The sequence below is a fragment of the Desmodus rotundus genome, chromosome 5, assembly GCF_022682495.2.
Source record: "Desmodus rotundus isolate HL8 chromosome 5, HLdesRot8A.1, whole genome shotgun sequence".
NCBI classification, from domain to species: domain Eukaryota; kingdom Metazoa; phylum Chordata; class Mammalia; order Chiroptera; family Phyllostomidae; genus Desmodus; species Desmodus rotundus.
In genome coordinates, this window is record NC_071391.1 from 163,256,671 (window position 1) to 163,275,776 (window position 19,106).

Below are 19,106 nucleotides of genomic sequence, written 5' to 3' on the forward strand. Positions count from 1 at the left end.
CTATTACAAGCTTTCTTTTTTTAAGATTATTTACTTTTAATAGCGGGGAAGAGAGGGAGAGAAATATCAATGTGCAAGAGATGCATGGATCGGTTGCCTCTCTCTCGCCCCCAACTGGGGACCTGGCCAGCAAGCCAGGCATGTGCCCGGACTGGGAATCAAATTGGTGACCTCTCAGTTTGCAGGCATGTGCTCAGTCCACTGAGCCACACCAGCTAGAGCACGAGCTTTCGTATTAACAAAAGAGCAGAAAAAAGTACTTTCTAAAATAGACTCAGATTGTCGTCCTTAACATTTGGTGTATTTGTGCTTGTGTGGTCTGACAATCTAAATGTCTTCTCGCTGTGGACTCCTCTGCTGCATTTTACAAATAGATTTTCTGAATAAGTTTAATTTGGTTGATTTGTCAAAGTGTGTAAAAACCAGAGCCCTTGAGCTTGCATTTCAGCTCCAAAATTCCCTGGCTCGAGACAGGACATCAGTTTTGAGCTTTGTTTTTGACCTGTAAGAACGGGGTGATGGTGGGACTCACTGAGAGTCGTGCGGCCACTGAGATGGTATCCAGGGCCTGACAGAGGGACCGCCATTGAGTGTGGTGGGAGGGTGCGTGAACATCTCACACGAGATGGACCACCGTTTGAACACTTCACCTAAAACGTCATAAGGTGTGTTTGAGTGTGATATTGTTATAGAATTACAGAATTCTATAGTTACAGAATTACATGCTTACGATTTTGTAGTAAAGTCGGGGCATTTTTATGTAGTAAAACGGGCATTATTTGTGCCGGGCCCTGTGTGTGAAAGCACTCAGCGAGCACCCAGGACCCCCATGGTGGCTGACTGCAGTGCCATTGATGGGCACGACTGTGGGAGGGGCTGTGAGGAGGGAGCCGCTTCAGGAGACGTTGGGGGAGGAGCCCGTGCAGATGCAGCGCAGAACCGAGGCCAGAACCTCGCTGCCATGGCTCCGTGCCAGAGCGGAAGGACTTAGAGGTTACTGCCACTCCTGGGGTGCCAGGGAGCCCCTCGTTGTGGGCTGGAACGCTGTCCCCGACTTTTCTGCTGTCCAGTCAGTCCCTCCAGAGCTCACTGTTGTGGGGTGGCTAGGCGGGGCGGTCCTTGCAGGAGCGGCTGCACGTGGCACTCCCCGCACGGTGTTTTGTTTTCAGCCAAGTGTGACCTTGAAGTCAGGCGTGAGGGACTACTTTGCTGTGACATTTCGTGGGAAATACTTTACCTCGGTTCTTTGGTTTCTGAGTGATAGGAAGGATCCTTTCTTCTTAACTTTCTAATTTTTATTTGTGTTAAATAGTACATTGAAACTGTTTTCTCTGTGTGTCTGAAGCTTAGCACTTTCCCCGTAACAGGCAACGGCCCTGTCTGCCGACCTGAGCCCTCGATGGTGGGAGGGGCCCTCCCAGGCTCAAGAAGCTGCCAGGGAGGGCCCGGGTCATGGCCCATGGCCTGACCCCTGGGTGCCCGGTGCTGCGCACTGTGTTGTGAGCACCTCAGACAGTTCACAGTGTGAAACAAATAGATGAGGGTGCTTGTCCCCCGTGTTTACCTTCTCACTGTGTTTGTTTTTAGGGATGCTTCTTACCGCCAATGAAACCCCCAAGATGGGCATCTATTACATTCCGGTAAGTGGTGTAAATAATGGTTAAGATATAAAAAGGCCAAGCAAAGATGCTTTATCTTTAAACTGGGCACATCGAGAGACGTCGGGCCTGCATGCGGCGGTGTGAGTTACACGCAGTGGGCGCACTTGTGTGTCCACCTTGGGTCCTGAGCCAGTGACACAGTGTCTCACCATTCTTCATGGGTGACGACTCAGTGTCACATCAACACAGATGCCAGAAATGGGTCTGTGCTCTCCAGCTGGCATCTGTTTTTGTGTCTGGACATTTCATAATCTTATACTCTCGGCTGCTAGTGACCAAGAGGCCACGTTCTGAAATAAAAGTCTAGGACTGGTCCAGTCTTCTCGCTGTAGTTTCTTTCCTAAGTAAGTCACGTGTAGAAGGAACTCTTAGATTGACGTGAGCAACGAGGACATGCAGTGTGCAATCCTATCCTTTTCGAGTTTTATTTTTTAAAGAATGTTTCTCTTACCTGTGCTGCAAGCCTCCCCACCTTTACCTTCCAGTTTCTACCCGGAAAGAGCACTGGGGAAGTGTGGGCTCCTGAACAGGACACGCAGAGCACAAACTCGGCATTGGGCCGTGGTCAGCGGGCCTTTCCCTCCCTGAGATGGGGGTGGGGGGGCGAGGGGAGCTCTCCAGACCGTCAGCCTCCAGTTAGGAAGACGCTTCGTGTGTGGGACGGGCCTTTGATCCTGGCTCAGCCGAGTGCCCTTCCAAAGCACGGCTGTCTGCTGGCGTTGGCTTTCTGGGGTTTCAGGAAGCCCATTTGTTGTTGGAAGCACTTTGAGATGTTTCCTTCGACTGTTAGTAGAATGAAAACCATTCAAATAGCAGCTTTTCTGTTTTCCTAAGTTACTCATTCCTTTCTCCTCGGGCTTTCAGAGTCTTCCGTATTTCTTCCGTTTGTCATCTTCCCTTGTCTTCATCTGTTCGGTGTTCATTCATGGCGGCAACTGGGTGTCAGGCACGGTGCTGTTTGCTGGCACCAGGACTTGTACGGGGCACTGCCCCTTGCTCAGTTTCAGTCCCGTGTGATGAGCGCTGGACCAGAGCATGGAGAGGTGGGCCTGGGGCCTGGGGCGAGGGGAGGGTGCTCAGAGAAACCTCCCAGGGGAATCGACTGCCATGGAGAGACCTGAGGGGGGTGGTGTGTGCTGGATGAAGAGGGTGGGTATGGAGTGGGAGAGGGATCTCGGGAGTGAAGGGAGCGGCGTGTGCAGGGACCAGAGGGGACGCCGTCCACCTGGCTACGCGGAGGGATGGGAGTGAGGTCTGAGGCTTGGCACCCAGACCTCGGAGACCTGGGAAGCTGGCGTGGCAGCGCAGGGCAGGCAGTCCTGGGGAAGGTGGGAGTGGGAGTGGCGGGGTCAGGTGTGAAGGGTTATGTTGGCAGTGCCACAAGGAGGGTGGATTAGGTAGCATCTCATCGGGAAGCCACGGGAACAGGCTGGAGCAATCCTTTGGGAAGATGATGGTTCGCGTGTTCCCTGGCCAGGCCTGCTGTTTTAGTGGGTGGAACCTAGGGTTCTGGGATGGTCTGAGCGAAGTCCGACTGGCAGGCAGTAATTGCAGAGGTTCGTGAAGCTGGAATTGCCAGATGGCGCGTGTCAGGTCCTGAACGGGCACTCGTGTAGACTACGAGAAATGCCTTCCGTCATCCAGCACCGCAGACTCTTCCCCCGGGACAGCCCCCTTCGGAACGTTGCCAGGAGAGGCAGAGTACAGCAGCTTGCCCCCGACCCTCACTTCTCATCCTGGGAAGAGGTCTGTCTTCAGCCCCCTCTCAGGAGAGTGTACTGTGCCTTGGTCTTCAGCGACTGCCTGAAAGCCAGCGTCGTCAGTGTGGAGCCTTTCCTCGCATCAAAACTCAGGCGAGTCAGCCAGCGGGAGCGGACAGCCTCGCAGACAGCGCGGGGGCACACGGGGAGGTCTGCGTGGGCATCGCAGGCGGGGGTGCGCCTGGTGTGGGGGGGGACAGTCCCGAATGCTTGTGCCATGCGGCCATCTTACTGGCTTGTGCTGAGATGGCAGCTGTGGGGATGGGATGGGAGGGTCGTTGAGGCTGTAAGACAGGCCTGGTAACCCAGGGGGTGTGGGGAGTGGGGAAGAGGAAGGACCCAGAGGCGACAGCTCAGGTCCTGCTTGGGTCACGGTGGGGACGAGGAGGACGTACCCTGAGTCCAGGCAGAGAAAGAGGAGTGCTACAAATTACTTCCTTTTTGTATCACATTATGCATTTTATAAAATGCCCTTTGAAAGGATAAACAGATTTTTTGATATGTAAACAATATATGCATATTCCTGTTTATTCCCAGTATTACAAAATACAAGAAAATAAAAACCAATTATTTCCTCCTTGATCTCATAAGCACTGTAATATGTTTGGGTGTGCTGTCTTTAAGTTATGTTTAGAATGTTCTGTATGCAAAGTCAGGTTTTATAGACAAATTTTAAGACAATATAATTACTTAAAATATTCTGGGTCATCTCCACCACAGAGTCTGACAAGTGAAGGAGGCCCGTTACTCACTCCGACTCCGGGCCAGTTTCTCAGTGTGGATTTTCTGTCCCGAAGGCCAGATGCCGGTCAGGTGGTGAGAAACTGCTTTCTTGACAGGTGTCAGCTTCCACTTTCTAACTCAGGTTGACCAGACAGACGGCTCCCAGGTAGCTGTGTGCGTGGGGCCCTGAGAGCCTGCTGTTCTCGCCCAGCTCGGCGCTGTGCTGGGGCCTACACAGCGGTGCTCCGTCCGGGCCGCCCTGGCACCCGGTGAGACTCGGATGACGCCACTGTCTTTAAGGGGAACCTGCTCCTTGCAGTGCTCCTTCTGAGCCAGGAGAGCCCAGGGGTCTGAAAGCCTGCTGTTTTCCTTAGATGCCATCTGATTTACCAACCTGGTATTTGGCACCAAGGTTTACTTGAGGCCTCCGAAACTAGAGACGTTTAATGTGTAGCTCACGGCAAGCACAGGAGGTTTGGACTGTGATTTGTATGAGCATCTTATAAATCGGTATGAAAACTCTTTCCCCCTTGGGGGCTGTGCTACAAATGAAGGCAACCTGATGTTCTTTCAGCTTGCTAGGTTTTGCCTCTCTGTCTGATGCCATCTTTCTTGAATACTTGAGGTCTTCGTGGGTTAAATGCAATTCCTGATTTACACACTCCATGTTACACTTACAGATCCCTGAAGTCAACTCGTCTTTTATGACCCAGTGGTTGTCTCCAGGCTTTCCCCCTTTTCTCAGCAACTCTCATACTTTTCCTCCTCAGAGACCAGGATCTGTTACTTTGTTTATTTGCTTTTTAAATTCCAAGCCTGATTCAACTGTAGCTCCCATGAAATTGTTTTTCAAGTTGGTTTTTCCTGAAGTGTAACTTAACCGTGGGCCGAGTCTTCACCAGTAACATTGTTGGCAGCTGTGTGGACTCCAGAGGGGCTGCCAGCCCCTGGAGGCACCCCACCCAAAGCCCAGCCAGCGTGGTCTGTGTCGCCTCCACTGGACGTGTGTGGAGTTCATGTCTCCGGTATGTCGGCCGGCCCCTGCAGCCATGCACTGCTGGGTACGACTGCTCGCACGCCTTATGGCACCTGTGCCAGAAGATAATTTTTGCACAGCAGGGTACGGATCAGCACCTTTGCTCTGGCCGGCCAGGTCCGAGAGCCTGATGCGACGCTGCCATCGCGTGTGGGGAGCTGGCAGGTTTCTGAAAGGCGTGCCCGGTCCAGAAGATGTGACGGTCTGTCAAGAGGCCGGACCCTTTCCTAGGAAAATACAAGAGGAGAGTGGGAAAGTGAGCACGTTTAACTTTTGATGGATCAGTTTTGAAATTTTTCCTAAAGTCGGCTTTGCATCTGGGGTAGGATGGACCTAACTTTTTAAAAACATGGCCTTTGTTTTTCTTCCTGTGTGCACCTGTGCTCCCAAGCTGGAGTTGTTGGGAGTGCCGTGATTGTTCCTCCCTGTGATTTTGGTTTCAGTCTGGACCATGGTCTACCCAGGTGATACATTTCTATTTAAAGCCTGTGATGAAGGCTCACTTGTGTTTATTCATTTGCTGTTCAGAGGATTCCCAGGATGTGAGAGCTGAAATGGCCCTAAATATATTAGTGTCCATGTAGAACCCTGAAAGTGATCATCACATTTTTATCCAAAATGCTCATTTAAGGAGAGAGCTGTTAAACGTAGCGACAGAAGTGATGCTGTTAGAGATTTCTACTTCTAGTGCCGGCAGCAGCGATTCTCGTGGTTCAGGGAGGTAGAGCAGACGCGAAGGAAGCGCTGCCCTGGGAGCTCACAGCCTCCAGAGGACGTCCGAGACGGGCGCTCTCAGAACAGCAAGTAGCTGCGATGCCTCCTTCACATGAGAGGATTTTTCAAGGAGACGTAGAGAACCGTGGAAGCTTTCGAAACAGAACATTAGAGCCGGAAGAGAGATTGGAGGCCATCTAGTCCAACCCCTTAGGTTGTAGTTTAGGAGTCAATTATTTGTTCGAGGTCAAACGACAGGTTGGTCGCAGACCTGGATCTAGAGCACATTTCTTCATTCCTCACTGCGTAGTGGAGAGAGCTTAGGTTTTGGGAGTGGTCCCACCTGAGTTTGAATACCAGCTTTGGCAGTTGCAGACTTCGTGACCTTGAACGAGTTACTTACCCTGTTCTTGAAGCACCCTGAGTTTTAGTTTCCTGAACTAGAAAACAGGAATTTTGTCATATGTTGGGCAGCAGATGTACTTTTTCAGTCATTTCTCATGGGCCAGAGGGCAGCGGGTTGCTGTGGTCAGACGTCTTCCCGTGAGCGAACGCCAGGGCTCCGGTGGGAAGAGTGTCGGCTCTGTGTGGGCGCGGGCCGCCAGGCGGCGTTAGGGGGAATGTGCCCCTGAACAGGATGGAGGTGTGCTGAAACGGGTGCAACAAAGAGCGTAAATGTGAGCGAGGAAAACGACTCCAGAAATACAGGTGGGGTGGTTCAGTCTGTTAGAGATCCTGTGACCAACCGGTGAGGGAGGGAGAGCGGTGGCGTGCCTCTGGTTTGGGGCCGTCACTGAAACAGAAAGCAGGGATGCAGTCTGGTTGCTAAAATGAGAAATGTGAAAATGAAGTTCATTCCCCCTGTTATGTCATCAGAGCACACTCTTCATGGAAAATGGCAAGTAAAGTAGAAGAAAACTCAAATACTTTTCCACCACCCAAAGGCAAACACATCGACTTTTTGCTATATTTTTCTATCGTTTTAATCAGAAACAACATTTGTATGGCTTCATATCTTGCTTTTTTCCCCCTTGACTAATATTCCCCATGTTATTGCAACTCTTGGAGATCATTAAAAAGTGAGTTTTGTATAGGAATACATGGTTTAAAAAAATGTTTAAATACCAGAAAAAGATTAAAAAATCAACTATATCTTACTAGTCACAGACGTTCTTGTTCGTATTTTCTTTGCATTTAGGAATATTGTAATGACTTTTAAGCCCTTCAGAGTGCTGGGCAGGGGGAGCAGTTTCAATCAGGCAGCTGCCCAGCCGCCCGCCCCACTTGGTGGGCGCGTGGCCGGGCCGAGCCTGGGCCAGAGCCTTTCTCCACTGAGAGAATTCAGCCCTCCTTTCCTAGAGCATCAGCCACATGTGACTGGGTACCTTCTGCACTTTGCGTTTAGGAAGGGTTAGTTTTGTGTCCTTCCTGGGGGCACTGACGAAGAAGTCATTGATTATTTTCCGTGGTACGGGGCCGAGACGAGGAGCGCCCTTTGAAAAGAGGCTGCTGGAGCCTGTTCTCTTCGGAAGATGTTGGGCCCCAGCACCTCTCTCTGGGTGGGATGTCGCTAACGTGAGATGCGGGGTTTGGGTTTGGGTTTTGGGTATGACAAGGCCACTAGGTGCGCATCACTCACTCTCTCTGGTCCTGTTCTAACCCCTGAGGAAAATGGACACTTGAGACTTACTGAAGGCCACCCCAGAGGGCTGACATCTCACCTGCTTGACTTCAGAACCTGATCTTTAGATAAGGGTTCACACCAATGACATTAAACTTCAGAAATAGTAAATGCAGTGGCTGGAGTAGGAGAAGGGAAGCGATGTTAAAAACACAGTTAGCAAGTTCAGAACGGGCACAGCAGAGCTGAGCAGCAGCATCTATTAAAAAAGAAAAACACCAGAGATCTGGGAGTTTCACTCAGCCAAGGAACAGATAGAAAGCAGAATGTTGGCCGTGATTCCACACGTGGGCGGGGGCAGACAAGGTGGTGTTACGAGGGGTCGCCTTGTGTGGCAAAGGTCATTGAGGAATGCATCCCAGGCTGAGGGTCGGAGAAAAGCAGTGAGTCCAGGTGTCTCGATCAGGCCCCACCTGAGAAGACGTGTTCTTAGGGTGCAGGGAAAGAATAAGACCTCAGGGAAGGGCTCCTGCTGTGGGGCCAGGAAAATATGGGGGCTGCAGCCTGGAGAAGAGGACTGTCGTCATGGAGGACACAGGAAGAGCTGTCAGAAAGGGGGGGGTGGTAACAACTGACCTTGCTGAACTTCTAAGAGGAAGAAAACAGACCAACTTGAATGAAAAACAGTTCATTTTAAATTGAGTTCAACTTGGTGTTCAGAGATGCATATTTTTTAGATGTCTTGATTCACAATAATGCAAATGGGAGACATACGCTTAATTTTGTTCTCAAAGAAAACCATCTGAAAGATCAAGCCAAGCCTATAGAAGGATCTGGAAGAATGAGGCAACTGAGGAAGGGTAAAAGACCTAATTTTACGGAGAAAAAAATGTGAGTCACTTACAGGCAGAACCTGGCAGGTAGTGGAAGAGTTAGATTCCAAGCTTGGTGTATTTCCATCACCTCCTCCTGATGGTGATGCAAAGCAGGTGCAAGCTGTGGTGCGTGTCTTTTTAGAGCGTTTCCTTTCCAACTCACAGCAGGTCGGTTGGGACTGAGTTTTACCTTCTGCGTGGAATTGCTTTGTGAGGCTTGGTGTTTGTTCCACGTGTGAGTTTTCAGTTACACAGCACTATCAGTGGGAAGTAAGGCACGAAAGTCAGGTGGCTAAGAAAGCGTTCTGTTCTCACACAAACAAGTTGTTTGTGTCTTTACCGGGAGGAAATGTGGGCTTCCTATTTTCGTCTAAACATTTTCAGGCAGTAACACGGTATCTGTGACATTTTTCTCAACAAAGGAAATCCTCTCCACTTCCCACGACAATTTATTGGGTCACAAGAATAGCAGACACACAGCAACCTCTAACGTGCGACACTCAGGAAATCATTTTCTGAGCATCCTGTCACATTTTCAAAAGCTAATTTAGTTCTGCCTGGGTAAAAATACATATGAAAATGTCCAATGCACACGTGACGTGCATTTTATCATGTTAGTGTATCAGATGATACTGGTTTGAGTTAGACAGTTACACATCTGGCATGCCCATCCTGATAATAAATGACAACTTTCTATTCAGAGGCCAGTTACCAGTGGGACTCAGTTACAGACCAGAGACCTTGTCTACCAGCCTGTGCTGGGGTCTCACCGTGGTGCACACCCAGCTGGTCTCTTCCCGGTTCTCGTTTGGGAAGTACATCTGGGGGTGTTCCAGGGCTCTCTTGGGGCCGCTTAGCTGGGGGTGGCAGGATAGGGCGCCCGCAGCCAGGGGTGGGTCTTCATCCTGTGTGTGCCTGGCTGCTTGACTCCTGTGGCGGTCTCACTGGTAAATGTGCCCCTTCCCTACTCTGGTTTTTTTTGTTGTGTTTTATTTTTTCCTTAAAAATAGAAAGCAGGTTATATAAATAGATAAGAAATTTGGGCAACATGCTTTTAAAAAGCCCAACTTATACAGCAGATATTAGGAAAGTTCTAGAACTCGCTGTCTGTACCTTGGTTCAGCCTTCTCGGATCCCAGGAAGCTTGTCTGGCTTCTGGGGCCCGTGTACTCAGATGACGGTTCCCAGAGCAAGACCTCCGTTGCACTTCCTGTTGTGTCCCTGGTGCTGGGGACAGTGTCTGCTGCTTCGTGGGCCCTCACCGCGTGCCTGTTGATTTGAAGGAATGAATGTTATTGCTACTTCATTTTTAAAATGTATGGACAATTTTCAAATATACATGAGAGTAGAGAGAGATACAATGAACCCCCTTCTACCCACCCCTTCACGTCAGTGTTATGTTATCAGCTTTCCCCTCGGCTTTTCCGAGGGTTGGAGGTGGGGGTGGCTTGTATTACTAGCCCTTTAAATTCCTCTAGAAGGTAGTTGTTGAACATGGTTACACGGGGATAAGTACTTGATCTTCACATTGGCACAAATCTTAAATTAGGTTACGTATCTCCCTTCTTGTGGAAGAGGGCATTGCTCTTGGCTGGAGAAATAGGCAATGAGTGAGTGATGGTAGGGAGGTGCGGCAAAAGGCAGGTTGGATCTGCCCCTTTGTGTTTCTGTGTATCTGCACCTGGGTGCATCACCCGTTCATTCACTCGACCGTATTTCAGAGCAGTTTCAGGTTCAGAGCAAGGTGAGTGGCATATGTAGCGCCCCCACATACCCCTTACACACACCCCACATGACACACGCCCTCCTCTGCCGTCAGCAGTGCACGTGTTGCCCTGCGTGAACCTGCACCGACACATTGTTACCGCCCAAGGTCACGGGGCCCACTCTTTGTGCCGTGCGTTCTGTGGGTTTAGACACACGTGTAATGGCGTGCACCCACCGTTGTGTGCCACACGGAGGAGTTTCACCGCCCTGAATGTTCCCTGTGCGCTGCGTGTTTGTCCCTCTCTCCCTCTCCCCCAAGCCCCTGGTGACTGCTCATCTTTACTGTCTCCATGGATTTGCCTTTTCCAGAATGTCACATGGTTGGAATCACACACTTCGTAACATACCTTTTCAGTTTCCTTCATGTCTTTCTGTGACTTGGTAGCTCACTTCTTCTCGTTGCTGAATACTGTTCCACTGTCTGGAAGGAGCACAGCTGGTTTATCCGTTCTCTAGTTGAAGGGCAGCTTGTTGCTTGCAGTGAGAGCATGTTTAGTTTGGTGACAAATGCCACACTGTCTTCCAAAGTGGCTCCCAGCAGCAAAGAAGGACTTCTGTCGCTCCATGCCCTAGTCGGCGTTTGGGGCTGTCGGGGTGCTGGGTTTTAGGCATTCTGATAGGTGTGACATTGCGTGGTGTTTTATTATGTAGATATGTCATAGTTTATTCACCTAGCATCCTCTTCATGGACATTTATCACCCATTCCTTTGAATTCCGTAAACCAGCGCCGTTTGGTAGAACTTCCTGTGCTGATGAAAACGTTCTAGATCTGCTTTGTCTGGTATGGTAGCCGCAAGCCATGGGTGGCTATTGAGCACTTGCAGGGCGCTTAAGGAACTGACTCTTACATTTCTTTTTATTTTGATTTAATTTTGAATAGCCCCACGCATCTGCTGTACCAGACTGCACAGCTCTAAACTATGCCAGAGCCAGGTCAGGTCACCGAGCTGCTTTCGTGGACCACATTCCTTTGGCCTTCATAATGGCTGTTCAGTGGTGCTTCTTTGGTTATATGAAATTTCATTGGTAAAGGTCTTTTAAAGAAATAATGTTCGGTGCTGGAGTCCCTTAAAGAAAGAAATATGAAAGGCTTCTTGAGTTTAATTCCAAGAGAGTTTCTCTTTCAGACATATCGGTCCACCTCCCTTATTCACATAAATGACGTTTTTGTACCTTACTGTGCATCTCGAGGGAGCCCACAGTTAAATTTCTGGTTCAGCTAAAGCAAGTGGTCTTTTCCCTCCCATCACTCCCCCCCCCAAGCTACATAGCCTCCCTTTCATTCTGAACTTAAAGATCCCGTTGCGTGTATGGTTCGTCTTCTAAAGCTCTTCTCTGTTTGCAAACAGTTAGATTTTACATGAAGTTTTTGGGATCTATCCTAAGATTTCTCTAAGACCAGATTAGTACTGGCGGTGGCCAGGTAGCTCGTTTGGTTAGAGCGCCGTCCTTGGTCGCCAAGGTTGCGTGTTTGATCCCTGATCACAGCACAGCCAGTAAACAACCAGTGGATGCACGCATAAATAAGTGGAACAGTGAACTGACGTTCCTCTCTCTCCCGTCCTCTCTCCCCCGCCCCTCTGTCTAAAAGCAGTGAGTTAAAAAAGAATAGATTAATACTGAGCACTTAGCACTTCCTTCTCACAGCCCTATGTGCACATGTATTGTATATGTTAATAGGACACTATGTTGTCGTGTGTGAGAATCCCTTTTATCTTCCCATTGGGAAACATATGTATTTATAACTCTGAAATAAACATTCTACCTAAGTTTGTAGAAAGTCACTTAAGCAATTAATGGTTGACCACATTTTATTCGATGTGAGTCAAAATTTGGTTCTTTTAGCCTCTTCTTTTGCTATGCACACATAATGCCCTCCTCTGTGTACTTTGGAGACTATGGCAAATCTAATTTTGCTTGAGTTTAATGGGTGTTCTTCAGGATTTCCTAGTTCCATGCGTGGTGCCCTGTAGATAAACAGTAGTGAATGCTTTGATCCTCCTAGAATAGCGCTGCTAAGGTGTATGACCTTGAGGGAAAGTGCACGTAACTGTAAAAGCAATTCATTTTTCCTTTGTTTCTGCCAAGTTCCCATCACTGGATATTTTTAAATATTAGGATACCCTTAGTTTTTACATAGACTTCAGAATTAAGAATTGGGAAGGCATAAGGATATGCTGAAAAATTATTAATAAATTCTTTGCCTGCAAGGAAGTACACCAGAGCCAGGAAACCACTGATGTGGTAACCAGGATAACACACCGAAACCATCTGTGTTAACTCTTGGCAGGAATAAAATGACCAAGCAAGATCTTGGAGAGTGCTCATTACCAGGTGTATAATCAAAAAGGCAAATACATTCTCATATGATGAACTTGGCCTAGTGCCCTCCGCACCCTGGGGTAGTTGTGTGTGCAGGCACAGCCGGCCAGAGTGAGCACTTTTAGCATCTTTGGGAAGTTGGGAGGGAAGGGCTGACAGCAGAGGAGGTTAACACCGGCTGGAGTTACTGTCACTGCAAACTGCGTGTGAACTCCAGGAAACCACATGGGATTGCAGGTGTAAAATGGCGGTAAACGTCCAACGGTGGTTTGTAGCAGCGGTGCGGGGCCAGGCTCCTCAGGAAAGAATTCGTGGGAGCCCTTAAAAGAGACGTGTGTTTCCTATTTAGCAGTGGACCACGAAGCAGATCGGGGCCGTCTTAAGATACTTTCTTGAGAACTGAAGGAAGAAGATGGAAGCTTAGGATCTTTTCATGCTTTCTGTGGCATTGTTTGCAGTATTTATGAAAAGCAGACAGAAATGGAACCTTAGCAAAAAAGTGTCCAGTCTTTCACCATTAACCAGTGTTAGCTATGGGTTTTTCGTAGATGTTTTATTTTATTTATTTATTTTAGAGAGGTGGGGAGGGGGAGAGAGTGAGAGAGAGAAACATTGATGTGTTGTTCCACTTACTGGTACACTCACCGGTTGCTTCTTGTATGTGCCCTGACGGGAGATCGAACCCACAACCTTGGCGCATACAGACAACACTGACCAGTTTGAGCTGCCGGGGCAGGGCCTTGTAGATGTTCTTTAGAATCATGTTCCTTTCTGTTTCTGGTTTGTTGAATGTTTTTATCATGAGTTGGGGTTGAATTTTGTCAAATGCATTTTCTGTCTCGAGATTTTGTGGGTTTTGTCCTTTACTAATATGGGGTACTATATTGATTTTCATATTTGAACCAGCTTTTCATTCCTTGGACAAATCCCACTTGGAAATTGTGTATAATCCTTTTTGTCTGCTACTGGGTTTGATTTTCTGTGATATACCTAAAGGATATTTATGCATTCTCCAAATTTCCTTCTGTCACTGGTCTCTAACTGCATTCCATTGTGATCAGAGAAACGGGGAAACACACTTTGTCTCATGTCAGTCCTTGTTAGCTTGTTAGCTCACTGAGACCTGTTTGTAGCCTAGCCCACGGGCCGTCCAGGAGACTGTTCGGTGTGCACCGGGGAGAATGGGTGTTCCCGCCTACTGTGCGGTTCTGGAGGTGTCTCTCAGGTGTTGTTAGTTACAGTGTGGCTCGTCCTCTGACTTTGCTCTGTGTCTTTTGTTATCTTTATTACCGAGAGTGGGATATTGAAGTCTCCGATGTTATTGTTGAATGGCCTGTTTCTCACTTTAATTCAGTTTTTGGGACTATTCGGTACATACATGTTTATAATTGTAATATCTTCTTGATAGATTGACCCTGTTATTTAGTGTTTTTTTTCTTCTAGTAACTATTTTATCTTAAGACGATTTGTCTACTCCTAGTACAGACACTCCTGGCTACTGTTTGCGTGGCCTGTTTCTCCGTGTCGTACATCTTTACTTTCACCCTTCTGGTGCCTGGGAATCTAAAGTGGTCTCTTGTAAACATATGCAGTTATAGCACACGGTTTTGATGCATTTAAATCTAATGTCATTACTGATAAAATCGGATTTATTTCTGCTTTATTACTATTTGTTTTCTAAATGTCTAATGTCATTTCGTTCCTCAGCTCCTCTGTTACTGCCTCTGTGTTACATAGATATTCTCTAGTATACAATTTAATCCTCTTTTGGTTTATTTTATATATTTTTAAGTTATTAGCGTTGCCCTAGGGATTACCATTAACATCTTAATTTATAGCAGTTCTGATTAATGCCAATTTAATTTCAATATTATTTAAAAACTTTATCCCCTTAATTTAATCTTTATTGTATTTTTTCCATTACCATTTAGTCCCCTTAAATTCCTCTCCCCCCAGCAATACCTCAGAAACTTTATTCCTATATAGCCCCATTTCCCTCCTCTTTTATGCACTTATCACTTAAAAATATATCTTTAAACACAGTCTGCTGTCTACTGAGGTTTATAATTACTGCTTATGGAGTTGTCCTTTACACGATGAGAAATGACCTGCTGATCTGACTGAGAATTCCTGCTGCGTAAGGCCTCACTTGCTCCTGCTGCTGTCAAGCGTCGCTCTTTGTCTGTACGGTTGGACTGTGTGTGTCTAGGTGTGGCCCTCTTTGAACTTATTCTCCTTGGGGTTGAGCTTCTTGAATGTCCTGCAGCTGCTGCTTATTATTACTGCTACTACCAATTTTGAGACTCCTGGCCATTATTTCTTCAGGTTGTCTTTCTTCCCCTTTTTTGTCATCTGGGACTTGTGTGTGCTGGTCTGTTGAATGACATCCCACAGTCTCTCAGGCTCTGTTCAGTGTTCTCCTTCCTTCCTTCCTTTTTCTCAGGCTGGATCATCTCAACTGAACCGTTTGCAGGTTTGCTGATTCTTTCTTCTGCCAATTTACATCTGTTGTTGAGCCCCTCAATTGAATTTTTATTTCAGCTGTATTTTTTTAACTCTGAACTTTGATTTAGTTCTTTTTTATAATTTTTAACTCTTTGCCGATATTCTCTATTCCGTGAGACACTTGTTCTCATACGTTGTTCATGTAGACACGGTTTCCTTGTAGTTCTCCCACCTGTCGGTAACAGCTGGTTTAAAGCATGTGTGTGGTAAGGTCAGTGCCCAACAGGTAGGTTCTATTGACCGCTCCACCCCCACCCCACCCCGTATTTGGGTCAGGCTTTTCTCTCACGCCTGGTAATTTTTGTTGAAAACTAGATGTTTTAGGTATTATGGTCTGGCAGTTAGGGAACTCAGATTCCCCTCCCGGAAAGGGAGGGGAGGTCTTTGTTACTGCTGCTGTTTGTTTGTTTGATGTCATGGACTAGGGTGCAAAGTCTGATTTCTTTGTTGTCTGTGACCGCCAGAGTCTCTGCATGGGGCACTCAGTTGTCAGCTAATGCTTGGACAGGGGTTTCCTTAAGTGGTGGGCACCGGTGACCCCTGCGGCCTTCGCAGAGGTGCCCTGGAAGGTACGAGGCAGGTCACGGCCCTTCTCTGCGCAGAGCCTTGCTTCCCTGGCCCCTGCCTACCTCGGGAGAGGCGAAGCCCTGTGAAGGCCTGTAGGGCCTGCCTGGCCCAGCCCTCTACTCTCCCTCGCTTCCTCTGCCTCAGCCGCACTTGTCCTTTTTGCTGATCCCCAGGCCTGTCAAGTGTTTCTGGCCTCAGGGCCTTGGCAGCTGCCAGACAGGCGTGTAGTTCATTCCCTCCTCTCCTCCAGAGCTGTGCTCACTTGTCCCCTCAGCATGGGCATCCCTGTCCCCCCTCCCCCACTTCCCCTGTATTCTCCACCACCTTCACTGCTTTGTTGTCCCCATAAATCAAAAATTGTCGCCATCCGTCATACTCCGTACTGTGTTTTGCTTATTGTGCCCCTTTCTGGAATCTGAGCTCTTTAAAGGGAGAGATTCTCTTCTGTCGTGTTCACTGAAAGAGCTACTGGAAAGCAGCTGTTGAGGGAATGAACGGGGTGGGGGGTATCTTTGGCAGCTTGTTTTTTGTTTTTTTTTTTTTTAAAGAATGAGGCCCCCAGGTGCTCCCTGGGAGTTCTTTGTGTGCGGTGGCTTTGTCTGCTGGTGTTTTCATGCCCACTCTTTGGGGACTGTTGGAGGGTTCCCAGCTGTCAACACCTGGGAGTCTGACTTCAGAGATCTTTCGTTTTCTGGGAGAAGAATCCCCCAGTTTCTTCCCGGGAACGATGGGGGTTCAATAGCCTGGCAGGAGTGGACACACAGCAGCCTGCGCTTGGCTTCTGGAGTTCTGGGAGCTAAGAAGAGAGCTGAGGGGCACTCAGTTTGATGAGCAAACTGCCACTTAATTGTGCTGATTTCAGCCCCACAGCTCAAGTGCCCAGTGTCCACTCGTGTGGAGCAGCTTCCCTCCACTTTGTCCAGGCCCCCTCAGGCCTCCTGAAGGGTGGTGGGAACCCACGTCCTCAGCAGCTCCTTCAGCCATGGCAGCTTCCCGCGATTCGGGCCAGCTTCCCGGACATGTGGGCCTGGGAGAACCAGGTTGCAGGGACTCGAGGGAAAGACAAGTATGCCCTCCTTCCTCTTCGTTTGTGTTTGCAAGCCCAGCACCACTGCATGAAGACCTAGTCTGCTGGGTTCCTCCTGTTCTTTTTGTCCCCGTAGCATTCGTTAATGCCGCTTCTGCTAGACGTGAGCAGAAAGCTGCCACGTGTAGTCACTGCGCCATTACTAACTGAGCGTTCTCCGGGGTTGCTGCCACATTGTGCTTTGTGTTTAAATGTTTGCTGGCGGTGTCCTGCGTCCCCTAGCCTTGAGAGCAGTCGCTCCATCTGATGCTCGTTTGTGCTCACAGAGCCTCGCCTCGATCAACTCTCGGTCTGGCCAACGGGCAGTGAGTCAGTGGCATGAGGGGTCTTTTCTTCACTTGGCCTTACTTTTTATCATTTCTCTGCAGTGCCTAAGCTACTTCCCAACGCTAAATTGCAGTTGTTGCTTTTTCTGCTGTTTAAAATGCACGTTGGAGTAAGATGGCTGCTCTGCTTACCTGGTTTGTAGGCAGGAGAGAACAGCACTGCAAGTGTGAGCACCTTTAAACCACGCGCAGCTGCTCACACAGGTGCATGTGAAGTCGGCCCGCACTCAGACCCCGTCTGTGGCCAGTTAACTCACGTCTTAAGTGCACGGCCACCCCTCGGCCAACCCAGCCTCTCTCCCGTCTCAGGCTTCCCACCAGTTCCTAGTGGGCCCAGCCATCAGAACTTCGAAGTGCGTGCTGGTGCTCGTGGTGCTTCTCAGTCAGTGGTGGAGGAAAAGTTTGAAAAGGAAATTTTCCTCTGAGCTTATGTGTTGCAGAGTTGGCCTTCATAGCTGGCAAAATCCTACTGGATATGGCAGGCTATGCAATTAGAAGAACTGTCATTAATCGTAATAGTGGTCAGTGATATTCACAGTATAATACACCTTCATCGTCTCTGATCTGTGATTCTGAAATCCAAAAGCCCCGAAACACTTTGTAGCTCGCCAGTGGCACACCTGCCCCAACCTGCTTCGTTAGGCCGCAAACCTGACGTGCTGACGAGGCTTTCTCTAGCCTGTCTTTGTCCCTGGTGGCTGGTACTGTGTGTTTGGTTACGGCCCCCTGATCTAGACCCCACTGAAGGGTTCCACAGTCCACAGTGTACTCACTGTGTTGCCTTTTTAAAATGCAGAAAATTGGAGTTTCAAACCCTTTTGGCCCAGGTAGTTTCTAATGAAGGGTTAAAGCTTTTATAGTAAGAGTCACAGGCTCTTAGATGTGACTCTTAGCTGTGAGTTAAAATTCTGCCAGGGGGTTGAAAACCCGCCGTCTCTTAGAGTGTTGTATTAGTTTTTGCCATTGTTGTTATTATTTTTGCTCTTCTTATTAATGTTGTTATTATTGCTTTAGTTCCAGAACTGATATTAATACCTACTTTTAGAATGTCCTGAAAATAGTTCCATAACAGAATGATTCGATGACTTACTTGGTTGCCAGGTGGTAAAATTATTTTATATTCAAACCTGTCATTGTTACGTGTCAGTAAATGTAGGTCTTTACCTGTTGGATGGGGTCATTCTAACATAAATAGTGTTTAGACTGAGCGTCTAGGCTTGTAGTAGTATAAGATCACTGACAGGTGAAACTGACAGTTCTTCTGGCCAGGCCCCTTCTGTGTAAGGAACGAGTGAGCTACATATTAACGTTACGTGGCATGAAGTTCTAGCTGTGGTGGTTACGTTTTACTGAGTATGAAGTCATAGCCTCTTAGAGGTTTTCAAGGTAGCGTGTTTCCTTTGACACTCTCTTAATCTCCTGCCTCCACAGATAAAGGGCTCCCCAGAGCCATTTAAAAATTTCTCTTCTGGGCACTAATCACAGTATATTGTACTTGATTGTTTTCTAAATTTGTTTTACTTGTATTTGACAATTAGCACTTAACTTTTAGTAAATGCTCACCTAACCTTTTGAGTGAATGAATGAAGTTAAGAAAATTAAGAATCATCTAGTCCTTTCCCACAAATACTGCTGTGTGCAAAACAACTCTTCTCCTGTTAGATTCATTCTCCTGCCTGATTTCTAGAGTATGCAGTGCCTGGGACTTCGTAAGTAGGGAACGCAGTAAAGACGCAATGAGTGAAAACCCGCCTCCTGACATTTACTGGCTCTGGTGTTGTTGTGGGGACTTCTGGGCCCTCAGCCCCGTGTGCTGCCTGCATTCTAAGAGGTTTCAAAGAGTGTTTTAAAAACTCAGCTGCATGTACATGGATGTACTACATATTTCTGTGTGTGCTGATGTAATTACGTATCAGTTCAGTTTTCCATGCATGAGCCCATTTTGGTTCGGAGTCGTTTTTTAAGATCTTATTTATTCATCTTTAGAGAAAGGGGAAGGCAGGGAGAAATGGAGAGAAGCAGCAGATGGCTGGTGCGTGCCTTCACCAGGGACCGACCCAGTGACCTGTTGCTTTGTGGGGTGACGCCCAACTGGCTGAGCCACACGGGTCAGGGCCTTGGTTTGGAGTTTTTGCCTGCTG

General features: G+C 48.1%; 1 protein-coding gene across 2 annotated transcripts in view; it reads left to right on the plus strand.

Annotated features, from left to right (window-relative positions):
• The window catches only part of NOL10 (nucleolar protein 10), a 72,625-nt gene that overhangs the window by 25,554 nt on the left and 27,965 nt on the right, over window positions 1-19,106 (plus strand). For both annotated transcript variants that reach the window (XM_024552460.3, XM_024552459.4), the window contains exon 13: window positions 1,588-1,640. In XM_024552460.3, coding sequence (XP_024408228.1) covers window positions 1,588-1,640 — 53 coding nt within the window. The remainder of the gene's footprint in view (window positions 1-1,587; window positions 1,641-19,106) is intronic.